This window comes from Eretmochelys imbricata, chromosome 1 (assembly GCF_965152235.1).
Source record: "Eretmochelys imbricata isolate rEreImb1 chromosome 1, rEreImb1.hap1, whole genome shotgun sequence".
In the NCBI taxonomy this organism is placed as follows: domain Eukaryota; kingdom Metazoa; phylum Chordata; order Testudines; family Cheloniidae; genus Eretmochelys; species Eretmochelys imbricata.
Genome location: NC_135572.1, coordinates 257879704 through 257899489, shown reverse-complemented (window position 1 = coordinate 257899489; position 19786 = coordinate 257879704). Strand labels below are relative to the sequence as shown.

Genomic DNA, 19786 nt, shown 5'->3' with positions numbered 1-19786 from the left:
GAAAGATAGCTTGGTGACCCTTCTGGTATATTTTCTGACCTTATCAGGTGTGTTCATCCTTTTCCAAGTGGTAAACCTTGTGAGTACTAATAGATGAATCACCAGTTTGTTGGTCATTTCCCATTATGTCCTGTTCAGTCAGGTGCCTCGTCAAGCACCAAGGGGCCTTTTGGCAGGTCACAACCTGTCCTGGCCTTAATTCAATGAAACACTCCTCCTTTCCATGCAAGCAACATATATTGGATAATAGTAAATGTGCCCTGAATCCATCAAAACTTTGGGACTCCCCTCTAATCTTTTATTCTGACTGCTTCCTTCCCTCTCCTTCCCCCTCCCCCCCCCCCCCCATGGACTCTTCCTCCCAGTCCCCATCTTTTCATAAGACCTTTTCCCCTTTCTTTCAATGGAGTCTTTAATCTTCCCTTCCCCAGGCCCACAAACCCTCCTAGACAATTCATTGCTGCCATCAGGCTTCCATGCCATCAAGCCCAAATATCAGGTACACAAGGATCCTGCCGTCATCTTACCTAAGAAATGTTTTCACCTTTGGCTATTCCACAAATTGACTAAGAACCACCAGATACAGTGTGTAAGAAGCAGAGCTAGTCAAAAAATGGGAAAGATGATTTTAATGGGAAAAAAATCTAATTATTCCCATTTTGCAGGATTCAATCTAGAACAATTTTCTTTGTGTTTTGTGGATTTTTTTTTCAAAATTTCAAATGTTCACTTACCTCCCTTTTCTGTTTCTCTTCCCCACCCTCTTTTTGTCACTGAGTGCAACAGAACGAACAATGTCCAGTGGTGAGGAGGATTGTTAATTTTGTTTCCTTTCTCCTTTTTCCACTCTAACTTTTCAAAACTATTTCATCTTGGAAAGTTGCACAGTGACAAAGTTTCAGTGTTTTGTTTTTCCTTTAGCAATCCTGTAACTTTTCCAAAGTTGAGGAAGTTTCAAAAAGTTGCTGAGTGGAAAAAGGAAAAATGGAATAAAACCAAAAGCAAAACGTGTGAGGGGAAAATCCCTAGATGATATTATTAATTCTATTGCCTTCGATGATGAAAAAAGAAAAGAAACAAATCAGAAGTTTAAAAAAAATTGTTTTCAGAAACCAAACCAAAATGAAAATTCCAGTTGCAATAACAAATTTTGTTTTGATTTTGTTTAGAAATTTTCCATTGAAAAATTGACAATTCCCAAAAAAAAATTGCTTTTGATTAAACCCTGTTTTTGGTTGAAAAATTTCAAATGAGCTCTATTAAAATGAGGTCTTCACCTACAAAAGCCCACCAGCACTTGGAATTGCAGTTTTTTGCCTGAGGATTTAAAGAAGTATTTTTATTATTATTATTATTATTTTAATACAAGTCAGACAAGTCAGTCCTTCCTTATTCTTCTGTTTGTCTAGTTAAGTTTCACTTTTGCTACAAAAAGTATAAATAAAAATATTGGCCTCCCAGAATATGTATTTCCACCCACATCGGTGCGATGGCAGCTTTACTCCTATGCAATTTATGCAGCCACACAGGGCCCTACACCACGTCACATGCCCAGAATACTATCCTTAATACCTCCTCTGTTGTCCCATCTGACTCAGTGAGCCATGTCAAAGATTCATTTCCCCACCTGCATTACCCAGCTGCTCCCCTTGTGGAAAACTGCACTTTGTCTTCACTTCCTGACTCATACGGAGTGAGTCATGGAGGCCAAGCAGCCTCATAAACTCATGTTCCTATGGTGGCTAACAAGATCTGAGGTGTGTTACAGATGAGGGTGGAATGTCAACGATATGAGGGTACATGGTTGGAGAGGGAGCTGTACAGAGCCCTCCACTTGTTATTTAGCATAAGGACCTGCAAAACCGGGACCAGCTAGCTGAGAGACTTCCAACCTATACACGGCTACACTTTCCTGCTTCTCATTATCACTCACTCTCCAATCTTTCCAGGCCAAGCTGATGATTGTAGCCCAGCCTTTTATTTTAAGAAACGGCTCATGCTGTAAACATTTTTGATGGAGTTAGGGCTATGCAGCACTTCTAACAAAACCCTAATGAAAATAAATCGGTATGTATTTACCATATGCTGAAGAGCACATGGCTAATGCATTTAGACACTACTAATAAAAGAAAAGGAGTACTTGTGGCACCTTAGAGACTAACCAATTTATTTGAGCATAAGCTTCATCGGATCCGATAAAGTGAGCTATAACTCACGAAAGCTTATGCTCAAATAAATTGGTTAGTCTCTAAGGAGCCACAAGTACTCCTTTTCTTTTTGCGAATACAGACTAACATGGCTGTTACTTTAAAACTGCTAATAAAGTTAAGATTCAGCTAAATGCGCTGGCTCATGGAAAATGCCTGTTATCAGCAGCCATTCTGGGTTGTCTATAATACCAGCACTATAACTGATACCTGGCCATTATTATAAGTAGTTGTATTCATTTGGATGGGGAGTTCTTTGCATTCTAACAAAGGCGGGGAAACAGAGTCTGGACTCACTAAGTTCTAACTTTAAAGCGGGAGGGAATGAATGCAACTTCATTGATGTCAATGGAGATGCACCTATTTAATATAGCAGTGATTCTTTTATGTTCTGTATTAAGTTAAGAATCCAAGAGACTTTTCTTGGCCAATACACATTCTCCCCAGGCCAATAACTCACCAACATGACGACAGCATATATTTAACAGATTGCCATTATTCTATTCAGATTATTTCTCCCTTCTTAAGTGTCTGTGTACAAGGTGTTGGATTCAGAGCCATGGATTCTGAAGTCCTTTATTCATGACGTTGTGTCATTCTTCAAATGAGACACACGGCGAAGGTGCTGACTCCTTACAGTCACCAGACAGAGGAGTTGTTAACCCTGGAGTTCAGGCTAAAGTGTAATTTGGGTGGTTACATTTTGCCTACCTACAGCCCCCTAAAATTACACTTGGATATACTTCACTTGCTGACTTAAACTGTTGTTTAGTGTTGCTGTAAATAACTGCTGCATTTCACCCCAAAGATAGTTGCATTTCAGTGGTACGTGAAGTAATTCCTGCGTACAGGATAGCCTTTGTGATTCTTGGGGATGAAAGAGGCTATGTAAATGTGAGGTATTCTTAGAAAAGTTATAACTAAGGCTACATTTATGTCATGGAGGTCTGTGACTTCCAGAGACCTCCCTGACATTCTCTGCTTCAGCCCCAGGGGCTGCAGGACTCTGGAGCTGACAGACCGTGGGGCCCTGGCAGGGTTCCAGTGACAGGCGACAAGGGGCCCCGTGCAAGGTTCCAGCAACAGGTGACAGACTCCTAAGGGGGCCCTCCTCAGGGTTCCAGCGATGGGCAACAGCCTCGCAGAAGGGGTGGGGGCGGACGCCTCAGGCGACCCACTGTCGATGTCCCATTTTCTCTTCGGGAAATATGGTCACTCTGGAGCCCCCACCCGCCGTAGGCGGAGGGTACCCCCCTGCAGCTTCCAGCTGCTGAGGGTAGAGAGAGAACCCCACAGCTCCCAGCCCCCATGATGAAACCATGGAGCCACAGCAGCAAAAGTCACAGACAGGTCATGGCTTCCATGAATTTTTGTTTATTGCCCATGACCAGTCCATGACTTTTACTAAAAATAACCATGACAAAATCTTAGCCTTAGTTATAGCTCATGGCAACCTCCCATATATCACTGTCCCAGTAATGTATCTCAACCACAGTACCCATCAATAAAGGGTAGATTAATCTCCACATCTATGAAATCTTTAGCCTCTTTGATGAAACTGCTAACAAGAGAGCCAGTTGTGATGGAAACTTTGTGTGATGCATACCTCTTTCCAATGGAAATTGGATGGAGATAATCATTTCACATAAGCCACCAAACAGCTGTTGAATAGCAATGTTTTTTGGCCACTTCTGATCTAGACTGGATTGGAACTGATAAAATATTGTTTATTGCTATTATTACTCATGTAATACTCTTCAATTGTATGTCATCTTTTATCAGAGGATAATTTGTTTTACAAACACAAGATGGGAGACCTGGGTTCTATTCCTGCTCTGCCATTGGCCTAATGGGTGAGCTTGATCAAGTCACCTCACCGAGCCTTAGTTTCTGCATCTGTAACATGGGGATAATGATACTGATCCCTCCTTAGAAAAGTGTTTTGAGTTCTACAAAGAGCTAGGTCATATTATTATTAGAGAATTCTCATCATGCTCCCCTAAGTAAGTATTAATATATTGTATCAGTTATACAGATGGGTAAATCAAGGCACAGAACAGGTAAACCCATGATTCTCAAAGACACCAAGGAGACTTGGATACCCAGTTCCCATTAGTTTTATTGGAAACTGAAAATCTCAGCATAGGTGACTTGCCCTAAGCCACACAGGGAGTTAATGGCAAAGCTGGGAGTACAGAGTGCTGGAAATGGCCCAACTTGATGATCACTTTAGATAAGCTATTACCAGCAGGAGAGTGGGGTGGGAGGAGGTATTGTTTCATGGTCTCTGTGTATATAATGACAGGTTTCAGAGTAACAGCCGTGTTAGTCTGTATTCGCAAAAAGAAAAGGAGTACTTGTGGCACCTTAGAGACTAACCAATTTATGCTCATGCTCAAATAAATTGGTTAGTCTCTAAGGTGCCACAAGTACTCCTTTTCTTTTTGTGTATATAATGTCTTCTGCAGTTTCCACAGTATGCATCCGATGAAGTGAGCTGTAGCTCACGAAAGCTCATGCTCAAATAAATTGGTTAGTCTCTAAGGTGCCACAAGTACTCCTTTTCTTTTTGCGAATACAGACTAACAAGGCTGTTACTCTGAAAAGAGTCCCAATTCTCATTCACCAGTGCTACCACTTAACAAGCTTCTTCCTTCCATTGTAGAGGTGAAGTCCTTCACATCCTATTAGCAATCGCCTGAAGCACCACTCCCCACAGCATTTAATAAGGTAAACTTCTATAGTTACACAAAACCAGCTTGCCAATAAGAGCAGCTAAGGAAAGCATTACACAGCTCACCAGCAAAACTGTGACCACTTTTACATAGCTGTTCTCTGGCGCCAAAGGCAGTCCCCATCCAGTAGTTTTTGACCGGGGGTTATTTCTAGGCTGAAAAAACAAGTGTGTTTTTAGCTCAGGTTAGCTAACATGGGGTAAAATAGCAGGGAAGATAAGACAATTCGGCTTTGAAGTTGGGTTAGTAGTTCAAGTTAAAGCTTATAGGAGAGCCTGGAGTTGAATTCAAGCTGCTAACCTGAGTTAAAAGCCAAGTTTCCATGTATTCACTGCTATTTTAACCCAGAAGATATGGCAACTTGGCTTTTAACTCGGGTTAGCAGTTTGAATTCAACCCCAGGCTCTCCTGTAGACTTTAACTCGAGCTGCTAATGCAAATTCAAAGTGAGCTGTCTCACCTTCACTGATATTTTCATATGAATTAAGAAGAGTCCCCTTTTTGTTTTTGTTTTTTGCAGCATAAACATACACAGAGCATTTGATAGGGTGACAGAGGCTGGGCCAATTGTTAGCAAAATGGCAAACAATGGGGATTTTCTAAGATGCTGGAAGGGATGGCAGAGACGTCCTCCTCCTCCCCTAGAGAGGAAAACTTGTTATTTGGAGAAGCAAGAAAGCATGTAATAATAATACTGCCCAACCAGCTTCAAAACTTGAATCTCTAGCAGCTTCCATTCTCATGATATAGTCACATGTGAGCTGGTCCCATTTGCTTATTGCTTTGTATGTTTTATTTACAGTTTCTAGCTTCTTGCAAGACTGTTATTTTAAAAAGAGAGGGTTCTGGTTTTCATCCAGCAGGCCACCAAGCGCTGCTAACAGAAACGCAGGGCGCCTCAGCACTCAGCATTTCCATAGAAAGGCTTCCACAGAGTGCAGAGAAATATACGCATGCCTCAGCAGTATGAGCATGTCTCTGAACTGAGTACAAGTTAATAAGCTCAAAGGGGATAGATGGATGGAGCTAAGGCATTGGTGCTTAAAACCAATCAAGTGAACCCAAATGATGTTCCTAGGGTGATCACCCATCCTGAATGGGGCGGGACAGTCCCAAAATGCAGAAGTCAAGTCCCAGTCCTGGGCTGAATGACTCCAGGACAGCATTGGTCCCAATTCCCTGCGGCACTGCTCTGCGCCTGTCTAAGGCTCAAGGGCAGCGCCAGCCTCTTCCTGGTGTGTGTGTGTGTGTGGGGCGGGGGGAGCTGAAGTGGGCGGGGGGAGCTGAAGTGGGCCTGAGGCCCCCCTTGCCATGAGGCCCCGCCCTCTTCTCCTCCCCAAGGTCCTGCCCCATGGCCAGGCCAGAAGCTGGAGCCGGGCAGTAGTAAGGGAGCCCAGGCCACTGTGGAGAGCCCCAGACCCTCCACCTGCCCGGGCGACATGTCCCAGAGGGCGGGGACCAATGTTCCCTCTAATTTTTCCCACCCATGTGTGGAATGAATTTTGTTATGTGCACCAATATGGAGGCGATGTGTGGTAGGGGTGGAGCTGAGGGGTTTGTCGTGTGGGAGGGGGCTCAGGGCTGGGGCAGAGAGTAGGGGTGTGAGGGCTCCGACTAGGGGTGTGGGCTCTGGGGTGTGGCCAAGGATGAGGGGCTCAGGGCTGGGGCAGAAGGTTGGGGTGGGGGGTGAGAGCTTCGGCTGTGGGTGCGGGCTTGGGGGTGGAGCCAGGGATGAGGGGTTTGGGGTGCAGTCTGCCCCTGGGCTATGGCATGGAGAGAGGACTCCCGCCAGCTCTCTCTCCCCGCAGCAGCACCTGGGCGGGAGAGGGGAGGGAGAGGTGCCTCTCCCTGTTGCACCAGCTCCGGGGCTGGGGCCGCAGGATAGGCGCCTCTCCCCCGGCCGCAAGAGCTCCAGGGCTGGGTTGGGGCCGGGGAGGGGCGCCCCAGTCACAGCAGGTCCGGGCCAGGGCTGGATTGGTGTCAGGAGAGGGACGCCCCAGCTGCGGCAGGTCTGGGGCTGAGTTGGGGCTGGGGGAGGGGCGCCCCTTCGCCGGCTGTGGCAGGTGCCAGGCAGGTTTCATGACCACCTGCGCGGCGCTTAATAGGCTGCTGTGCACCCGCGCAGCTTACAGGGAACTTCGGTGGGGACATGGGCCAGGGGCTGCTCTCGATCATCCTGGCCCCCCCACCCAGGGCAGGTGGAGGGTCTGGGGTTCCCCAAGCAACTTGGTGGCTCTTACCACGGCCCAGCTCTTGGCTTCCGACCTAGCCGGGGGGTGGGGCCTTGGGAGAGGAAGAGGAGGAGCAGCAGGGGTGGGGCCATGGAGGGGGCGAGGCTCCTGCACGTGTCTCACTTTTGCCTTTTGAAAAGGCGGTCACACTAGATGTGCCCTGTGGCTATATTTATGGTCTCTGCTTACTCTTGTTGCCAGTTAGGGACAGTATCTTACTTGAGTGTGTTAAAGAGCTGCATTTAATAGAAAGTGCGAAGAGGGACGCACATGAGGCCTAGTCAGTGACACAGAAATACTTCCAAAGGTGCCCATGAAACATCACCTCTCGCTGACAGCTGTTGAATGCCTTTATGATGAATATTGGAGACACTGTTTTCTTCCTGGCCCAGCAGCTTTCATAGGGTGACCAGATGAAACGGACAAAATATCGGGAGACATGGGGAAGCAAAAAAAAAAAAAAAGCAGTGTTGCCGAAGCAAGGGAAAAAAAAAAAAAAGCTGCCGGAACAGCCAAAGCCGCAATATCGGGACAAATGGCATTCCGACCGTGCATCGGTCAGGACGCGGGACAAAGAACTAAAAATCGGGACGTCTGCTCACCCTAAGCTTTCAGCTCACTTCCCTCAGATTTCTTCACCTTATTGGATTGTGAGTAACAAAATACTATGCTCAGCATCTTTACTTGGGCCTCATTGATGCTCTCACAATTCTATCACCAACTCCTAAAGTCAGAGGACTCTCAAGGTTTTGTGCTACAAGAAAAAGAATAAAACCACTCCAAATTCTGGGCCTAAAATCATCAACAAGTTCCCTTCAAGTTTTCCACATGTATTCTTCAAAAAGGAGCATCTCTAAATACAATGGCGCAGGCCCCAAAGATTTCCATTTTTATATACATTCTCTTGTCATTGATGTACACACACTCATACTAAAATGTTCTCATGTATGAGAAAGGTATATCAAAGTATATGTGAGTGTGAGAATTTGATGATGGCTAGCCTGAGAACAATAAAGTCCTCTATCTACACAAAAATATTTTATTTTTATTTCATTTCTCTGCAACCTATCCTGAGCATGAAGCACCTCCCAAAACTTAATACTCATAATTCAAAAATCTAACATTCAATACAATTTCTTGATTCATCAATATATCACAGGCAGCAGCAATGCAAACTTTCCCACAATGCCCCATCAACATGCTTTAATCCCAACCTGAATAGGCCACCTCTAGGATTTAGAGGGTGGTTCAGTCTCCACTGCCCACCAGGGTACCACTCTGTGCCAGCTGTGGGGGCATTTCTTTTTATTTCGGTCATGTGTGTATCTATCCAGTAGGAACTAGACTCAGACCACCAAACTCATTTCACTTAGGCCACCAAGCAAGCTGTGGTAACAACTTTCATTACCAGCTGGATCTGGATTTAAACCAGACCACAATCTAGAGTTGAAAAGCAGTATATTACCAAACCTGTGAGATAACTTTTTAAAGTAACCAGAGATGGATGTTACGTTGCATTTCACACCTTTCTGCACTGTATTAAGTCAAAAATAAAGAAACTTAACAAAACCTTGAATTCTTTCTGATGTACAAGGGCATTTGCTAATTCCCTTTCCCTTAAATGGAAATTTACTAATACCATACTGATTCTTAGAAAGTCAAAGCCAGACTAACATCACTGAGAATTGTGAAATAACCTATTTTTATAAATAGATCTATCTTACTAAGACTGCTGAAACATATAGGTTGCACAAAGGGTTATCAACATACTACCCATTCTTCCCTTGGAGACCAGAGTTCAAATTAATATTTAAAGTCACATGTGAAAATTAGGTGGGTCTAAACCTAAACCATTTGTGCGCAGTACAACATTAATACACATTTGAGCACAATTCTGTTCAAGTGAAGCCCAGAACTGTACTAGCAGTTCAACAGATCAGCACTGGAGCACTGCGTAAGGAAGACACACAGAGCTCCTTCTTGGCTCTTGCATTCCTATTAGCCAATATTTGTATTAGAACTTACAGCCCCTTAGTTTCAGGAGCGCTAGGGTTGTATAAAAACAGATTTAAAAATTAAACCTATTAGACCATGTGCAGAACCAAATTGACTGGGTCCTGTACAAGGGAGGCAGTATCAAGTGCAAATCAAAATAAAGGAGATTGACGTAGCTAAGGAGAGAGAATGCATACACAGATATATGCACATCCATACCACGAATCAAAGCCCAGTACAATACAGCACTCTGTGCAGTGGGTAGAGTTGTATCTGTAATGCATGCATGTGTTTCATTCAGTAGAAATATATAAACAGGCCTCTAATGTGAGAAGAATTTTCCCAATGCATTAGAGATGATTAAAACCACCCAGTACATTTTTACAGGATACAGTGTCAGCCCGCAATACATGTCCAAGACCAAATGGGAAAGATAATGAGATATCTGTTCATTATGCCAAGGCCCTGTTTTCCAGTTCCCACTTAAATATCAATCAACTGGCAAACAAACACTCCCCATTCCATTCCTCTCTTCGTGTTTATCTCTACCAAACAACACAAAACCATATGCAAGCTTTTACTGTCAGTGCAAGCTATATTACTTCTGCAATTAACACAGGCCAATAGATTAGTTGTGAGCTCCCTCTTTTTTCCCTCCCATTCTCCTCACCATTTGTCTCTCTAAAACCTTGCTTTGGTTTACGTGCTGTGTCATTAAATTCCTGAACAGTCAATGCTGCAGCTTCTATATCCAAACACTGATGTGCTGCTTTCTAGTTCAAAAATTAGACAGGAATTAATTTCATTATGGCAAGGGCCCTGCATTTTGTTTGACTTGCATATCAAAGGATGCTTTTGGCAGATAAGTAGTGGGAAAGAATCACATTTGATCTCTTGTTTCTCCCCACACCCTTCACTCCATTAAACTGCTCAGCCCAGCCCAATCCAACACTGAAGGAGACAAAGCATCCATACAGTGCCCATTTTCCATTCAGCAGAAGAGGGCTGCTCAGGGGAAGCCCACGAACGACAAGTAGCCCAATCAGGAATAAACAGAGCAAACAAAGAGCATCTTGTCCATGCCAAGAGAGGGGCTAAAAGAGCGATGTCGTTCATTAAAATGCAAGGCAGGGAGGCAGCACACAACCAGTCACAAGCATGATTGAAGCTTTGAATGAATAATGGGAGAAACTAAAATATAAACATGCCAATATACGGACCCAAAGCAGCTCACCCAACAGTCTAGAAGGTGCAACTGGTTATAAAAGTCCCTCCCACCAAAAAACCCCAAGACCATGACATTTTTCAGCTCAGCAAAGATCAACAGCAAGTTGAATAGTACATAGTGCCCACAGGTAAAGTACCCGATCACTCGAACCATTAAAATATCAAGATAATGACATTTTAAAACAGCAGAACTGATAACTGCTTTCTTAGGAAAGGTCGAGGTACAGGGGGAGGGGATACAACACTGTAAGAGCAACAGGTCAAGTGTTCTCTCTGGTTCTTGGGGGAAGGGCCGTGTTATATATGTTAGGTTTTGAACGTATTTGTCACATAATAAAACCATTAATTAAGAGGTGATTTTTGTTCAGTTTTTAAATAGTCTGTGGCTCTAATGCCCTGTTTTGTTTGCGTGCTCTGTGTACGCTTTGTGTATCCGGTTATGCTTCCAAGAGGGGAGGAAACCCCATTGGTTTTCCCACAGATTTGTAAGAAAAATGCAAGATTGTTGCAGGGAGGATGAGAAACACTCAAGTGTTCCTGGTGAAATTGCATTTCTGTTTGCTGCAAATCTCCTGCTCAATTACTGGGAAAATTAAACACAATGTTTTTACAGCATAATCACTTTTACTCCTGCAGCAGATGTTACCCACTGCAAATGGTTCTAATGTAATCGAAGTATTTTTAATCTAATATCTTGGACTCTGAGGTAATTTCCCAGCTGCAGGACTGCAAAAATTCCATATCTTCTTTTCTTTAGCCGATTAACTTGGGTATGTTTTAATTTCAGGGTGTGATTGTCGCTCTCTCCTGTTCTTAAAAGAGAAGTGGGACCTTACGAGTAATGGAACAACTTGCTGTTTACCTTTTTATTCATTTCCCTGCACCTCCCCACAAATTTCTCCCCCCACCATCCACCCTTGCCACTCACCATCTTCCAGCTCTCAAACGACACTTCATAGCAGTGACCCTCATTCCAGCCAACAGCCAGAGATTTCACAAACACTACATTTACTTTTTCAAACTAAACAATACTTACTCTTCAATAAAGCGTTTTTGTTTAAACAGAAGAGATATAGAAAAACATGTTTGAGTTTTGTAACAGAAATTTGATTTGTAGGTTTACAAGAAAAAAGAAGCACTCTGGGCAAAATCCTACTCACATTAGTAATATTTCCCCCTCATTTCAAGGCAATCTGAGAAAGGGAGATAGGGCCTGATACTCCTCTCACTTATATGATGAAATAAAACTGGCATTAACCCCATTAACTTTACTAGAGCTACACCTGATGATTTACATGATTTATACGAGAAAAGAATCAGGCCCATAGATTTTATTCAGCTATATAAGTAAGCATAAGTGTTATCAATTCTTACAATTTTATTGTGAGTCTTGTGGTATTTGGTGTTTTTCTTAAAACCCCAGTTCCTGGATTTATGAGATTATGTGAGAATTTCAGTGTTCATTTTTAAAAGTTTCTAGCCTTCATGGCTGCAGAGAAAAGCTTGAAAATGTGACCTGAGTACAGTCAAAACCCAGAAAGCAAACAGAAAAACCTTAAAATATATATTTTTAAAATCTAATGATTTTTAAACAATTTATGATTTTGGGAGGCCTGCCATGATTTTTGAATGCTGGGGGTTGGCAATGCTGAGTACAGGAGAAGGATTCGGCCTTTCGAAGAGGCTTGGAAGAAAGGCTGTTTACAAGATCGCTTATATACAATCACATTATTGCATCTGATATGTAAGTGCAAAGAGTTCTTACTGTTCTATACATGATGACGGGATGTACAAGCATTTTACTTCTTGCATCTGAGCTGTCCTTAAAAACTAACCCAGCCACCAAACTGCTGCTGTGCCCTCACAACTAGGTCCATAAAATCCAGCCTACTTCCCAGTAAGATGACATATTGCTTCTGTTTATCTCTTACTGGGAGAGGAGGAGATGTCCTTTTTTGAGTTCAGTACAGTACATGTGTATGTGAAAATGTTACCATTAGAAAACAGCCTGCAGCACAAACATGGTCTTCCTGTTACCAGTGTGTTGCTATGGGCACTATTTCTGAGAAAACAATCAAAGAAACAGAACAGGAAAATACAGAAGAACCTATCAGGGGAGAAAAACAAATTACAAAGAGCCTGGACTAAATACAGCATGTGCCTAGCTCCTACTGACAGCGATAGAACTAATCATGCCCACCCACAATAGAACAGAGGCATTTTCAAAAGAACCTAAATGATTTAGGACTGCAAATCCATGGGACTTGTGCTGTTAAGAACTTAAGCACTGTTTAAATCCCATCCAGAATTCTTATTTCTAAGTACTCATGCATGAATATAAAGCTGTAATTGCACATCAGTTTTACATTGTTTTATTTTTAAAAAACCCTGTAAAATAGCATGTGTTTTCTCTTCATTATATTGTTTATGTTAATTTAGTGCATATAAAAGAAACCAGTTTCACTAAAGTTGTCTAAGTACAAGCATAGGTAACAGCAGCGAAAACTTCCCCACATTACTCTCACCAGTGCCTCAACCCTGTTCAAGAGCAACTCCCTCTAGGGGTAAGAGGGTGACTCAGTTCTCTGTCAGCCGGTTGCTGAAAAAGTGCCAGGACAGGGATCAATTGTGCTTTGTCATCAAAGAGACACAAGATTAGTTACTTTCAGTCTCCAGGCTGGTTTCAAGTCGCAGTGCTAAAGCTGACCAGCTCCGTGTCTCATTACTGCCTTCTAGTCCTTGTTAAGGTGATTCAGCCTTTTAAATTATCTCCTGGTTGAAACTGGGTGCACGTGTGAAAACGACTATTTAAATTAGTTTCACCATAGAATTGAATCTGGATTTACATTAATACTCCAGGTATCTCAAAATGCCTTACCAAACAATGAATCAGATACTGGGAGTGTAACCACTTTGACAGCAAAAAGAACTATACTCATTAACATTTCTCAGACAATCTTGGACATTAAGCCTTTTGGGGGGGAATATGGCCTGAACACTGGAGTTATTCCAGATTCCTTTCACAAAGTGCTTTGGAATCTTGAAAACCAACATGGAAAGCCACCAATGTGAATGAGAGAGACTAACACTCCATACCTGAAAAATGACGGTGCTCCACTGTAAACTCAGATTGAGAGACTGGGTCCTTGGCCTTTATTGAAATCAGACCATAAAACAAAAGTTTCTCTCAATGAAACAGTTCTGTTGTTGTACATGAGCAAAAAAACCCAAAACAAAACAAAACTCCCCTCCCTCAAAAAAGACCTTAAAACTGGGGGCAGGGAGCAGTATTAGTTAATGATATCTAACTTCATTTACTTGATTGGGAGTAGACAAAGTTACATGCTTTGAAATAAACATGTACAATCAGCAACAGAGGGCTGTATAAACTGAAGCAGCTCAGAACAAACCAGTCAGAGCTAGTTAATATAATCTGTTCTATTCACATAGCCAAGCTTACTCCACCAAGGTCATGAACTTTCCTGGAAAAGCTCAAGTAATTAGCTTCAGAAACACCCTTTCTTTCCGTCTGGTTCATTTTGTCCTTAAATCAGTGCCTCTTATAGGTAGCTGCTTGCTATGTTTCTTCTGGTCACAAAGGTGAGTTGTGCTTGTTATTTCCACAGGAAGATCCTCAAAGAGCAGTGATCAGTAGCTACAAGTTCACTCTCTCCCGTCCCCTCCTCCCCATCTCCCCTGCTCTTTTAAAACATTTTTGGATAGATACCAACTCAAAGCCTTCTTACCTGGCGAAAGAACAGCAGGTTTCCGATGAAAGGCAAAGGTGCAGGATGCCTGATACCCACCTTCTCCAGCCTGGAAAACGAAGAGGTGGAGTACCTAGGAAAGGGGTTAAATAGACAAGAAGTTAATTTTGGATGTAGTCACGATGTGGCTTTCCAGAGGAATTAGATCAAGTAGAATTCCTGGAGTAAGAGTGGGAGGAGATGCTTTCTGCAATCAGTCAAATGGCACAATCAACACAGAGGCATTGCTCTGTAGCTCCATTTATTAGGCACACTTGCAAAAGCTAGTGGACTGATTCCCCAGGAGCAAGTGGTAGAGAAAAGAGATACCTCAACACAGCATATCTAGGCCTGGAAACTTTTGGGGCACCTGATTCTGCTCTCAGATACACCAGGGTAAATCAGAAGAAACCCCTGAAGTCAGTGAAGGTACACTGCCATAACATAAGTGAGATTAGAACACACATTTCATTTCTGACTGGTGGCACAGGGGAAGGGAGCAAAAGGGAGTGGTCAATTCCCTTCCCCACTACCCATTTCAAGAACTCAAGCTGGAATTAGCAGTACCAGAGACAAGATACTGTCAGTATCTCAGGGAGACGTAGCTACTGTGCCAGATGTACTGATTAACTGATTTGCCAGCTACTAGTCAGCAACTTAAAACATGATAAAATAGGAAGAACCAAAAACCAACGGAAAAACTCCCAGGTACACCTACAGTCAAATGCTGTGGCTGCACATCATCAGACACAACAATTGAAACCTTTATGCCAAAATCAATTTTAAATAGGAGTGGTGTTTTTAGGTACTGAAGTCTGCCAGGGACAAGCACAAACAACAACTGTAGTTAGCCAGATACCCAATAAAGTTTTAACTGAATAGTAACACTACAGGGACAAAGCACACTGAAGTCAATAGAACAACTCCCACTAATTCCAATGAGTTCTGACCCCCTGGACCCCAGCTCTCAGTTTAAGGAGCCTCTGTGGAAGAGTCTGATAGTCACACAACCTTCACACATTCCACTTTAAAAGCCCTAGGTGATATATAGATGCTTTGCTCTGCTCCTAACTAAAGGACAGAAGGTGTGTGCTTCCCCTTCACAAAAAAAAAGATAAAAGGGAGAATAGTTGGACTCTGAAATGACTTGTCAAAGGAAACCATCTTTTGTGTCACATCTGGATTTTTTTTCTCCCAGTCTCAAAGAATTCTGGGTGCTGAAATATTCCATAACTAGAAATGTGAATAGAGAGTTGGATCTCCTGTGACCAGCAAAACAAAGTGAGACTAAAGTATCTAGTTAGTGGTATTTTGTACTTTTTTTATCCCCAAATGATGTCTTATAATAGATCAACTTCTGCTGATTTTCCTCTGTGACGATATTTAAAAAGAAATTATTATAACAGAGTACATGTCTGATCATTTTTAGATACCAACATTTTTTAGATGACAAGACAAACCTGTGGGAGCACAAATTCTGAATAGAAACAAACTATCTTTGGTTCATGCAAGCGCACAATTTCAATGTGACAGGGAATTGTGGAGAAAGAAAAGGGGGGAAGGCATAAAAGTCCACATTTACTATATGTTTTATGTATGGGGGGGCTAATTTATTTAGTATTTATTTAGTATTTATTATTTATTTATTCACCGATTAATTATTATTAAATGATTATTTATGTTTTATTTATTTACGGATTATTTTTATTTTATTTTTAGATTTGCCTAAACTGTGGTTTTCATTTTGGGGACTTTGATATCCTCAGTGTATAAAGTAAGGGGCAAAAACATTTTTTATAGACTAGTGTACTTACTTGTATTTTATTGTTGATGTTTTAATTTGAAAATATAAATAGAATGATCATTAAAACACATTATATGTCACAATGCATCAGATTTTGGTACTCATAGCTATCCAATCGACAATACAATGCATTTTCTCTCAATGGTACCAAAACCACAGATCTTCATGTATTGCAAAATGAAATAAAACTGAGTACACTGCATGAAGGAGATGATGTGATCAACTAATACTTAATAAAAAAAAAGAGCTAAATAGCACAAACGGTGTTCAAAGTTTAGCACTGATTCTCATGAGAGCACAGGAAAGAAAATATACTGCAAGTGTGGAGACCATTCACCCCTTCATTAGCATCTCATCATTGTCAGCCTCAGAATGTTCTGGCAGCTCCACATAATGGCCTTTTTTTCAGGGATGCAGCCGTCTTCTGATGCTCTTTGTTCCAGTTACATTTGAAGTAGATTTTCAAAAGGCATAAAAACATGATTTACAACGAGATGGTAAGCAGAGCACTAACATAGCCATGCTGAGCGCTGGCACACAATGACTCAGAAGGCAGGGGAAAAAAAGAGTGCCATGTTTGAGCACACATTCCGACACCGTACAATTGTGGGGTATTTCTGTTATTTTAGTTGCTTTTCCCCAGTTTTGTGGGGAAAAAACCCACTGTATGTGATTGTTGTTTTCAAACAACCTGGGAAATTACATGGCAAAAAAAAGCTGTATTAAAATAGCATTAAGGTTGCAAAGCCAAGCACTGGAAAGCTAGGAAATCCCGGCATTAAGATGGCCAGGGTCCCCAAGCAGGGTCAGTGTTAGATTCTCTGGCACCCAGGGCAGAAAGCCAAAGCCACGTCTTGCAGGGCTGAAACCTAGGGCCCTGAACCCCGCTACCCAGGGCTCAAGCGAAGCCTGAGCAATTTAAGTTTGTGGGGCCCTAGGCAGTTGCCCTCCTTTCTACCCCCTAATGCCGGCCCTCGTTTTTATATGCAGAAAAACAGTTGTTGTGGCACTGGTGGACCATGGAATTTTTACAGCATGTTGCGGGAGGGAGGGAGAGGGCCTCAGAAAGAAAAAGGTTGAGAACCCCTGAGCTACTGGATGGGAATGTGATACATTTTGCCAGTGATTTACACAGCTCTTTGAGTGACATATTGGAAATCAGGATCCCTGGGTTCTGTTGCTGGCTCTGGGAGGGAAGAGTGGGTTAGTGGTTAGAGCAGTGGTCACAGACAGGATAGCCCAAGCACATAGAATCATCATAGAATAATCGAATCTCAGGGTTGGAAGGGACCTCAGGAGGTCATCTAGTCCAACCCCCTGCTCAAAGCAGGACCAATCCCCAACTAAATCATGCCAGCCAGGGCTTTGTCAAGTTTCCCTCCACAGATCAGAGTGCAAAAGAACAATAGGGAGAACAAAAGATGCATACACAGCAAAGACAAAGAGGAAAATAAATAATAATGATTAATAATAAGTATGATAATTCTTCTGGCCTTTAAGAGATAATAAATTAATAAACAACAGAGGTGGCAATGCCCCATCAACCCCCCACTAAGTGAGTACTTACAATACATCTTCTATCATTTAGTGTAAACAGTTTTACATCAGAAGATACCGTTCAAGAGTCAATATGAAATCATCACGGACTCATGTACCATTGAAATTATCCCACATTTCTCTCTCATTCTTTCTGTGTCTGATCTCCTTCAAAGATGCAATGCATACTTGACAACATCTGAGAGCTATAAATAGAGATGTTTAGAGAGAAAAATTGTGGTACACTTTTTAACTTCACTGAAACTTGGAACTAGAAAAGACTTTTTTGGAAGGCTGGATGGGAAAACAGAAAATACTTTGCTGAAATAGGGCTTATCCCTGGTAAACAGGTAAGTGTTATGATATGTCCCCCAGTTTATTTTACACACACAAACAGAGATATCAATACACACACACATACACCCCAACAAAGGTATCAGTAGCAATTCCATAGTTAGGGTTTTTGCACATAAAACAGGGATTCAAACTCTTTGTTATATATGAAAAACAAATTGTGTGCTCCCCAAAATTACAGCACTTACCCTGGAGTACAGAATGAACTGTCTGAGTATTTACATGTAAATCTCTTAATATGTTTAGGAATTAAAAATGAATTAAAATGGGTCATTTATGAAATTTAGCACCTCGTGTCAGACTTTTTTTTTCTTTGGCATGTAATAACTTCAGTAGAAGAGCAAGAGACGACTCAGACTTCCCATATAGTTGAATCTCACTAAAATCTTATTTATAGGCTACATTTGAATAAGTTTTTAGAATTAATGGTTATTTTACATACATAGTTATTTTTCATAACTGAAGATATCTACTACAGCAAAGACTGAAGGATACAATGTTCTTCTGAAACAAAGAATTTAGGGTGACCAGATAGCAAGTATGAAAAATCAGGACGGGGGTAGGGGGTAATAGACCTCTATATGAGAAAAAGCCCCAAATATCGGGACATCTGGTCATCCTAAGAGAATTCCACAAAGAACTATCTTCCAAAATGGTTGCCCTCTCCCATTATTTAAAGGGACGGAAGCACACTTGCCCTCTGTTGGTGGCCATTTGAGAACGGGTCTCTCATTTTTCCCAGTTAGATTGTGATTCTGCCTCCTCACAGCACAGAGCGCCTTGTGGTTTTAGACTCATTGAGAACAGTTCCATTTTAAAAGAGGGCAGATCTTCATGACAAATAAACTTTAATAAAAAATGGCAAAAAGTGACTTTTAATCCTAAATTTATTTTCAAAAAACTACCAGATCTAGTCAAGGGTTAAGCCAGGAGCAAGAGGAAACTAGGGTGTATGCGTGTGTGTGCACAAGGGAATGTAGAGGGTGAAGGAGGGAGAAGTAGGGGTGTGTGCATGCAGGGTAATGTAGAGAGGTGCAAGAAGCTAGGGAATTTGGAGGACAGGAAGGGGGTGGAAACTGTGATATACACTGACTGTTCTGCTTTACACTGACAAACCAGAGCAACTGTAAACTCAGTTTAACTGGCTTGTATGCTCTGGCCACTTTGAATTGTTCCAGAAATGGATAAAGCAGCCAAAGTGTACCAGCGAATCTGGCCATAAAACTCTGCCATATAGTGTGACAAAGTGAGGGGTGGAAAAGATTTTTTAAAATGTATTGTGTCTTTAAGAATCAGTCAAATCTCATCTGGGTCCACAAACACTAAAATACCTTTATCTAACCTGTATGGTTATCACATCATGCCCCTGCATGACAGAATTAATGTTTCTGATAAAGGAGGTACTTTCAATTATAAAGCACAGTACGGAAAAATAATCAGTAATCCCTCCAAATATGTATTTGAATATACCTTTTGCACAAGATTTCAGTGAGTTTTTTATTATACAGGAAATTTTTTAAGAGTCAGTGAAAGGGCAGACTCAGAAGGCTGTTTGGGTGCCCTAACTCTATATTTCCATATCTGAATAAGCATGGATTTCTTTCAAATGGTTTTTATCCATGAACATATGGGGTTATAAACACTTGATTTGGGGATAATTACAGCATCCCTTTAATATATCTAAATTCTAAATTAGGATATGTACTCTTAACCTTAACTCCATTTTAACATAGTTTCATGTCAGAATAGGATAGACAGTCAGACAGACATACACACACACACACAGACACAATCTACCAGTTTTAGGGACAAAAGTATTTTCCAGCTACAAAGTTTACGTGACCATAGTGTTCCTATTCCAGATGAAATACCTAGTGTTTTAATGATATACAAGGAAGGCAAGGGCAAATTTATATACATTTATACCTCCAGTATCTGGCAGCAATCATCT

General features: G+C 41.8%; 1 protein-coding gene across 2 annotated transcripts in view; it reads right to left on the bottom strand.

Moving 5' to 3' along the window:
• TBXAS1 (thromboxane A synthase 1) overlaps positions 1-19786 on the bottom strand; it is a 304882-nt gene that overhangs the window by 227533 nt on the left and 57563 nt on the right. For both annotated transcript variants that reach the window (XM_077828280.1, XM_077828289.1), the window contains exon 2: positions 14142-14235. In XM_077828280.1, coding sequence (XP_077684406.1) covers positions 14142-14235 — 94 coding nt within the window. The remainder of the gene's footprint in view (positions 1-14141; positions 14236-19786) is intronic.